Below are 10,143 nucleotides of genomic sequence, written 5' to 3'. Positions count from 1 at the left end.
CAAAATAAGAATAGATTAAAAAAAAAAAAAAAAAAAAAAAAAAAGAAAAAAGGAAAATTTTAACTATTGAGAAATTGAGAAATTTATGGTCCAGGTTATGAAGTTGTACTACATCTCCTATGATATACTAATACAGTTTCTAAACTCTTTTTAGTCCAAAATAAAAAACATTTCAAAAGGCAAAATAAATTTTAATCTACATTTAGTTATATATTATCTATGGAAATAGAGAACACCTGTTTCATTCTGTGTTATCAAGAGGAAAGGATAGGAAAACTACAGTTCCACACACTTTACTGTTGCAACTTCTTCAAATGCATTTTATTTCAAGATTATCTTAGTGAAAAGCTTAGGAGGCCATACGAGTTCTTTTTAAGAATGTTTAAAGGCTGAATAATAAAAGGCATATAAAAATGTGATTTATTTTTGCTTCTGAGTATATACTTCCACAAAATCCACCTCAATCATGGAAAATTAGTTCCAGATGATGGTATTACCTAGCAACCATCAAGTCTAATAGTTAAACAGGCCTATGCATTTGTTCATGTATAAAAATGCATGTGTATAGAGAGGCACAGAGAGTGTAGCTAAATATGTTTGTTTTCTATGTATGCGTACTAGGTATAACACATACACACATTAAAGATAATATAACTGTAATACGCCTACGCATTCTTCTTAAAAGTGTGAAGCCAGGCATAATCAACATCTGTTGCAACACCAATACCAGATTATCATTTACTAAAAAAGCATGAAGAACAACCCTCCTAGTAAATGTGAATATTTTGATTAGCACATGTTCTTCCCATCTGCTAAAATCTTAAAGTAAATTGAAACAAGATTAGGGAATATATTTTTTCAAGCTATTCATGTAGTTTCTGCCATCATTAAGAGGTTCCACTTGAATTAATTATAAAATAGTCTTCTCTTTTTCCTATTTTAAATAACAGTGATGTGCAGAATGCGTTTCATCTCAATCTTTGACCACATGTCTATAGAGAAAATGCTATCAAGTAATTTACCCAAAGAAATGCAGAAAGGGATAATACATAATTTTTAAATTGACTAAAATATTTCTAAGGCACTAAATTCAACTGGCACAACAAAAGAAGAAAGTATACTTTAAAAGACCTAAAGTAATACCTCCCTTACTCATTTACAGGTAATTGTAATGGTATCTGTCTTGACACTGCTTTGCTCCTTCAGTATGTATGGATATTGTTGTTTTATTGCTTGTATTTTATTGTTAAAATTTCAAGAAAGATTAATATCAAATAATGTCTGTGTTTACAGAATCACAGAATCACAGAATCAACCAGGTTGGAAAAGACCTCTGAGATCATCAAGTCCAACCCATGACTCAACACCACCCTGTCAACTAGACCACGGCACTAAGTGCCACATCCAGTCTCTTCTTAAATACCTCCAGGAATGGTAACTCCACCACCTCCCTGGGCAGCCCATTCCAATATCTGATTACTCTCTCTGTAAAGAATTTTCTTTCTAATGTCTAATCTAAACCTCCCCGGTAGAGCTTAAGACCGTGCCCTCTTGTCCTGCTGCTGGTTGCCTGGGAGAAGAGACTGACCCCCACCTCGCTCCAACCTCCCCTCAGGTAGAGGTAGAGAGCAATCCTCCTCTCCTCCAAGCTAAACAGCCCCAGCTCCCTTGACCACTCCTTACAGGACTTGTGCTTCAGCACCTTCACCAGCTTTGTTGCCTTTCTTTGGACACTCTCTAGCACCTCAGTGTCCTTCCGGAACTGAGGGGCCCAGAACTGGACACAGGACTCAAGGTGCAGCCTAACTAGTGCTGAGTACAGGGGCAGAATCACTTCCCTGGTCCCGCAGGCCACATTATTCCTGATCCAGGCCAGGATGCCATTGGCCTTCTTGGCCACCTGGGCACACTGCTGGCTCATGTTCAGCTTCCTGTTGATTAGAACCCCCAGGTCCCTTTCTGCCTGGTCACTCTCCAGCCTCTCTGTCCCCAGCCTGTAGCTGCATGGGGTTGTTGTGACCAAAGTGCAGGACCATGTACTCGGTCTTGTTAAACATCATACCATTGGATTCAGCCCATTTGTCCAGCCTGTCCAGGTGCCTCTGCAGAGCCCTCCTACCCTCCAGCAGATTGACACTCCCCCCCAACCTGGCGTCATCTGCAAATTTGCTGACGATGGATTCAGTCCCCTTGTTCAGATCATTAATAAAGATATTAAACAGAACTGGGCCCAACACTGATCCCTGGGGGACACTACATACACAGAAATTTCTCTGAGACAAAATCTCAGATCCACTATCAGAAGAAGAGACCTGACCTCTATTGATTATTGAAGACATGTATTTCGTTATAAAAACCTCTACATCATTCTCAGAAATAAATTCTGAGTACTTTATTCCATATTTTGTCTTAGGCATATGTCACAGAAGAGCTAAACCAGTTTGGCCAAAACACACACTTCTATACAGAAAACGGAGATGTTTCATTTAACAAACAAATTCCACACTGAAGAAATAATGGATATGAACTTACTTGCACTATTTCTTTAAACATCTGCATTTTGAAAACAGTAGTATTCAAACAGCATTTTCATAAAAGTTTTACAATTTATACAGACAGATTTGAAATCTAAATGGATACTGGAAAGCTTCTAAAAGTTAACTTACATGATCAATTAGTTCACGAACCATTCCATTCCACTGTCCGCTGGCATCTTCTTGGGCTCCATATTTTCCATCCTCCACCAGTCTAATCTCATAGGAAAATCCAAGGATAGTAGACAGCTCCCTGAGGAGGTCAATGCAATAACCTTCAAATCGATCATTTCCATACAAGGGTTTGTCAGACTTCTTGAACATAACATATGGTTCTTCCTGTAAGTATTAAAAAAGCAGAATGGATAATGAGTGCCCTCACACCTTTCTTCTTGTTTTAGCCTTAAGTGGTACACAGTCATGTGCACAGATGCGTATACAGTTATGATACCACTCCCTGTACAAAGAACTAATAAGAAAAGTACAATCCTTTAGATTTGATAGTCTTCATATATCTTCAAAGTGAATTTAGTCAGAAGATTCTCTTTGAAAAAATTACACTCTAAACACTGTAGACATATCTTCAAGGAGTTCATATAAGAACTAAATTTAAATGTGTTCCTTAATAAATTGCATCATACATTAATGTCAAATGTACTGTTTGAATGGACAATGTAGACTGTTAAAATGCAGAAACAATGTACTTTGGCAAATGAAAAAAAAATTAAAACTCCAAATATCAGTCAAATATTTTAAGTATTAGATTTTATACTTTATACAAGTATTTTAACTGTTTTTTCATTGTTTTGTTAAGTAAAATATCAAAAGCCCACAGGGGGAGGAAAAATTAAATGAAAGCACCTATTGCACTACTGTCTCAAGTTATAAGTTGCCATTTACAAGACTGCAGCAAAACCCAAAAAATTAACTCAAAAAGTAAATTTTATTATACACATTCCATGAAAACTGAATTTAATTTCTTCAAATACTTTTCTTATGTTTAAATTAAAGCACAATATGACTTTTTTGCATTAAGTAGGCAAACAGAAAGCAAACAAATTAAAATGAATGACAGAACAATCATAATTATGGGAAGAAAATTAACATTTAGCAAAACATAAGATTTCTACATCTGTTTCTCAGTGTAGGATGGCCTTTCTCAAATACAAAGGTGAAGGGAAAAATACAAAAAACAAACAGTGGTTTTCTGTTACAATATGACATGAATATTCAAGTTGTATTTGATAGGTTAAATATGCAACTCGGTCTTTTGTCACCTTTGGGATAGACTTTTTTCATTTTTTACAATGAAAAAAAATTAGAACCAAGTAAGGTAAGACAAATGGTAGTAGATCCAATCACTCCATCAAATACAAGTCTCAGTTAATAACCAGAAAAAACTCTCCAGGGCAACTTAGGAAAACTCTTAGTCCTAAATCTCCACATCAGCACTCAGTGGCATTAGAGGCATCTCATTGCATGGGCATCTGGCATCTTTAATAATGATTTGTTAACATTTCTGATATAAACCTCTGTCTTGAGGTTTCCTATGACTTGAACATTAACCCTACATAAAACTGAAACTTGAATATAGAAGATTTTGCCCAAAAAATGCAAAGGAGAATGCATTCTTGTTCTTAAAAGAAGTGTATTCAGAAGATATTTGCTCCCCTGTTGCCTCTTACACTTTTTTTTTTAAATAAAATAAAACACTGAATCCAGACTCTGTTGAGTCTGATTTTTATATACTTCTATTGATAGGATTACAGCCATATTTATAAAAAGTACATCACTGATCTTCATACAATTAACAAGGAACATAAAATTAATTGTCTGGAGAAACTACGAGGATGATTTGACAGAAATTTTTCAAACAACAGATAAGCAAAAAACTCCAGAATAGCTCTTCTAGGTGTAGTACTGACAAGAACAAAGACCTAACAGAAAACATTTAAATGACAAGGATCATTGAATAATTCTTCAGAAGCAGAGATGGTGTCAGAGCAAAAACAATGTATGAAAATAGTTGTTAATAAACTCAGACAATTGATATGAAATATCTCAAAGAAAGCAACTGTAAGGAAAGCAGTTTCCACAGGTGAAATGAGAATTCCTGAAAAAAAGCATGCTACTGGCCCAGCAGAAGGTATGCTAAGACAAAACATATTTTCTTCACATTAACTAGTCTGTTTTGGATTTGTGCTCAAAACAGTGTTATAATACAGAGATATTTTCATTACTGCTGAGCGGTGCTTACACAGCTTCAAGGCCTGTTTTGTAGGCATGATGAAATTCCAATGTAGCTTGGAATGCTCACATACACAGATTGTAGACCTTTGCTCTTGGAGTCACTCAGATATTTACAGTCTACACATCCCTCAATCTATGGAATCTTGAAAAGATTCTTGAAAACATTTTTGTTTCTACCTTCCATTACAAGTAAATCTGAATTATATGGGGCAGAATTTAAATATATGAGATATCAGGGAGGAAATGTAATTGTCAATTCATGCTTTTGAGCCTCCTTTACTTAATAAGCACAGCGGGATCTTCTTCACTGAGCATTCCAGCTCATTGATATATTCTGCATATTTTTCTATAAAATCATTTCAGTAATCTTCAGACATTTTATCTTTTATGCTGATGCTTTTTTATACTTTGTTAAAAAAAATCTTGCAACCCTTTCTGGAATTCTTAGCTCTAACTCCATGCTCTTTTATTATTCTTTACTCTGACCAGTTTGGATAAGGGCTACAATAGTATCTGTGCTGCTATTTAATAATTATAATGTTTTGTTATGCATAAAAAGTTTTTGTTAAGTCTGATCAATAAGTTATTAATATTCTCTTAATACTTTTCCAATCTTACATTGTCATTTCATATTGGCATCTGCTGCTTTTATGTATAGTCTTCTACTGTCCAAAACATTTTTTTCTCTTCAGATCTTTTATTTGCAAAGCAGTTTCTTACTTCAGCTGCATCCCAAGAATGTATACTAAATGCCCATCCCATTAAAGTAAAACAGATATAAGTCGATGCTTATTTCAAGCAAAAACTCTTGACTCAATAAATCCCAAAATGTGTAAGCATTAAACTGTTGTGACACTTCAGACTGTACTAACCTATTTTTCAGCTGAACTAAATCATATTTTCATGATACATGAAAAATATCAAAGACATTATTAGGTCTTACCATAATAGAAAGTAAAACATTCTTTTCTTATGAGGTGTCTTAAATTTTCAAAATACTGTGGGGAAAAACAAACAGAAAATCCAAGCCTAAGAGAGTCAAAAAATACAGAAAGTATTTTCCTAGACTGGTGGCCCTTGGTATTCGTAAGTACAAATCCTGAAGTGGAGTTATAAACTGATGCTTGCCACTATGTAAAAGTATATTTTTATTACTAACATTTTAGTAATAAAAGGGAATTGAAGCACTAGAGAATTAAGAGAAAGTGTTTGGCAGGATGACGTAAACTTGGAATCCGAAGAAAGTAATTCCCAGTCATTATTCAGAGATATAAATCAATGGCCATCCAACATTCTGGTTGCATCCAGTCAGGAGAAAAATAGATGTATTGACCTTTTTTTATCAAGTGAAACTTCAACTTGTGCTGATTCCACTCTACACATTCACATACTACGACTCCCTTCAAACCTCATAGCTTTTTCTGATAAGCATTGCATATGTTTGAAATAAAAAAAATTACTATGGCTAAGCTTCTCTATGAGTACCTTTCAAGTCTGATGTACACAGGCGTTATGCCGGATCTCAGAATAAGAGAGATTTTCAACTTATGAGCAACATAATTCATAAAGCAGGCAAATTTACCTTTTTTGGTGGAAAAATTCCTGAAACACATTAGTTTGCTTTAAATGTCTGCTACATCTTCAAGAAATCAGTCAGTTTACAGTGTGATGACTGTGTGGTGACTGAAGACAGAGAAGTGGAACACAGGCAGGAGTAAAAACTAGTTCAGGAAGAAGAGCAGGCAGGGTCTAGATGTTGAAATGGGTATGAGAAGTCTGGGAGTAACATTTAGGTACTGACTAATCATGACAAAAAAAGATATAAAAAGGCAATAAGAAAAATACCAGAATCAGAAAGTAAGGAATTGTATATTCCTTTAGTTTCTAAAATAAAAAAACCAAAACTATCATGTGTGATTGACTAAAAATAGAAAAATATCATGTTTACAGTTTTTTGCAAGCTAAAAACAGATTCATCTATTTTGTGACAGTAAACAAAATTCAAATCGATTTATGAGAGAGAAATAATTGTTCAGGGCTATAACAACAACAGGAATCAAATATTATTGAATTATTAATATATCAAAATTTAGGTATTTCTTGAATCATCCCAAAATGATGCAATGGTAATTATGAGGAAACGCCTGCATCAGGTATTTTTCTTCAAAATATACCATAAAAATGAAAATGAAAAAATTCTAAATCTTCAATTCTGTGTACAAAGGATGACTGACCCTTTCTTATAAAGACAAAATGTAAATTTATTCTTTTAATGTTAACATTTTTTAATAGATATTAATTTAAAATTTGGCTATTGAAAACTCATGCTTTAAATATTAAAAAAAAAGAAAAAGGGAGAGAAATTATGCACTACCCATTTGAAACAAATAATAAATGAAATAAAGTGTGGGAATATATATATATTATTTGACTAAATAAAATTGTTTTAAAATCTGTTATAATTATTCCTTCTAATTTATTTCTCATTCAAAGCAATTTTTTCAGGGAAGTACAATAAAAAAAAGTAATTTAACTTTTCAAATGCGAAATAACAAAAAACTACTAAATTTGAGAACACCACATATCTTTCATAACTTTCAATATTTCTTGAAAAAAATAAACTTGACAACTGTGAGCTTTTCAGAGCATTGATGCAAGCAGATACAGAAAAGCACATAAAAGATATGGGAAAGGGAAAGCATTTATTTCAGCCAAACAGGAAAAATGAACCTGTATGATAATATGTACAGGCTGGTAAGAAATTTAGCATGAAAACACCAAACATCATGCACAGACCATTATGAACACGAAAATTTAATTCCAAAATTAAAAATCTTTCAAAACAAAGGTAGAATATGTACAAGAACAAAAATATTTAGATAATTACAACAAAAATCTAAAAAAAAAATCAGAGTTCCTATAGCTTGCATAACAAAGTCAATTTAGGAGAATCAAATGATAATAAATCTTTATTAATGAAGTTGAAAACTTATTTTCTGTTGGTTTTTTGTTTTGTTTTGACTTTTTAAAACATAGAATATTCAGAATGGAGACTTTTAAAGAAATGGCAAAAGAAATTCTAAATTTTCAATGAAGATGGCTTTAAAATAAAATAAAGTAATAGTATGAAAAAGATTGTTATATACAAAGCTACAGTTACAAGGTATGTAAATAGCATATCTAATATTATTTTTTAATTGTTCCCCCCCCTAAAAAACTGACTATCAATCTATCAGACATGTTCAATCATTACTTGGGGATGTTAGGGGACCAGAACTTAGAAAACAGACATGTTTCTGCACAAAAACTACATGTAAGTAGACTTCTGAGTAATTATGAAGTTCTGAGACCCCCTACCCCTTTTCGAAACAGAGACACTGAATTGCTCATAAACCAAGGAATAACCTTTCATATAATTACCTATAAAATGCGTTATGCAGAATTCAAGGAAAAAAAAAGGAGGACATAGTTCTGTCCTTACTTGCAGTAGATGAATTTATGAATCATAGTTCATTTTTTTATTATTTTGCCCATCAATATATTTTCATGTCCAGTAGTCTCAACCATCACTGAAAATGCAGAGCATGCTTACTCGCAGCTGTAAGGATCTTAATGACTACAATATATAGAAGGAAAAAGATATGGTTCCAAATTTCAGAAACAAAATTAAAAATAAGGGAAAGACTGGGATCTTTAAATGAAAAATGAGCATTAAAACAAACTACAGAGAAAAATAATTAAGGCTCCACAGCTGCCAGTATACTATAGACTATTGTAGGGAATTCTTAAAGTGAAAGAAACCGGCATAGAAATATCACATGAGCAGCTTAAAGGAGAGAATTGCCTTTTTTTGTTGTTTTGTTTGTTTTTTGGGGGGGCGGCAGTTAAGCACTATTTTCCAGGCTAAAAAAGAACAGTAAAGGAAAGTGATGATGAAGAAAATACGTTTCTAGGAGCTTTAGCATTTTATTGTTCCCTTGCATTGCTACAAAATGAATATTCAGTAACATGCTTTCTGTCCAACAGAAAAGTATTTGTTAAGCGCAAAAAAATAGAGCTACGAAATTAAGCTAGTACATATGCTTTCTGCACCAGAAATGTTTTTGGTCCCTCTTACTATTCTGAGTACAGGTCTTACAATATGTAGCACCTATTTTGAGTACCAGTCTTCATAGCTGAAAAGAGTTGTTGCAATTACAAAAACTTTTACTGAACAATAACTGCAGTTTTAAAGGCAGCTACAAATGAGCAACTCATAACAATTTAAAGCCCTCATATTTCTTTTATTTATTCTATTATTTAGATACATGTGAAGAGGACAGACACTTAAAAAAGACTACTAACCAAAAGCAGCTGCTCTCTTAAATCTCAGCAATCTACTTTTATGAGATTTACCAGGCCAAACTCAGTGTTCACTGGCAGCACTGCTCTTTACATTTGTGCAGTTTACCTTCTCCCAAGCTAGCTACTTCAAACAAAATCATGCAAGCTCAAGTATCACTATACAAAAGCAATATGATACATAGAGTGTATTAACTCAAACCTCTTCAATAGATAGATATTAAAACAAAAACAAACTTGAAACACCCTAAGTTTTTGAGTGTTTCTTATGTAATCTTGTAGGGATTGATCCTTGTCCCAGTATTGCTATCACTGATCTGGAATCAAGTATACGGTGACTGCTATTGAAGTGTGCAGAAGGTACAAAGGCTGGTTGATTACTGAGTAATGAAGGGAACAGGCAGAGATAGGACAATATTCTGTAAAACAGTAATTCTAGGAGCAGTTAGGATAAATGTGAAGTACTTATATATCAGTGAACAGCATTAAGAAAAGTCCTGGGCAGGTTATGTGGATATAATGTAAGAGCAGTATGTGTAATTAATAGTGTAAGACAAAATTGTGGTAAAACTGCACTGGTTGTAGCATAACAAGAACTTATGTTTGAAAGCGAGATAGTTGGATTCCAATTTATATATTTTTCAATTAGTGGAATAAGTGGAACAAAGTATTTCAGAAGATTTTCTATAATTCCTATAATTTGTAAAGACACCTTATAAGCAATCAAAAAGTTACCCACTGGATGAAATTATCAACTTATCTTACATAAAAAGTTAAAAAACCACTGACATTTGTATCTATGTACCTATAAAAAATTCATTCTAGATTGAAATGTCAAAATATATGTTGGTAAGTAAAACCTTCTTAACAAAGTATGCAACTGTTGGGAAGTGAATTTTTTTTTTTATATCTGCAAATTCGTGATAATGGTGGCAGCAGACAAAAAAAGCAGACACAATTCTGGAGAGTTTTTCATTTGTATTGAAATTAAAATTACTATTTCAAAATTATTGTGTGG

The 10,143-nt window shown here is 33.2% G+C and overlaps 1 protein-coding gene across 5 annotated transcripts in view; it reads right to left on the bottom strand.

The window, feature by feature from the left end:
- GRIK2 (glutamate ionotropic receptor kainate type subunit 2) overlaps positions 1 to 10,143 on the bottom strand; it is a 365,941-nt gene that overhangs the window by 149,373 nt on the left and 206,425 nt on the right. For all 5 annotated transcript variants that reach the window (XM_017818725.1, XM_017818724.1, XM_017818727.1 and 2 more), the window contains one exon: positions 2,667 to 2,873. In XM_017818725.1, the coding sequence (XP_017674214.1) occupies positions 2,667 to 2,873 (207 nt within the window). The remainder of the gene's footprint in view (positions 1 to 2,666; positions 2,874 to 10,143) is intronic.

Source organism: Lepidothrix coronata, unplaced genomic scaffold (assembly GCF_001604755.1).
Source record: "Lepidothrix coronata isolate B3197 unplaced genomic scaffold, Lepidothrix_coronata-1.0 Scaffold70, whole genome shotgun sequence".
NCBI classification, from domain to species: domain Eukaryota; kingdom Metazoa; phylum Chordata; class Aves; order Passeriformes; family Pipridae; genus Lepidothrix; species Lepidothrix coronata.
Note: the sequence above shows the minus strand (reverse complement) of the source record. Positions and strands in the feature narration are given on the sequence as shown.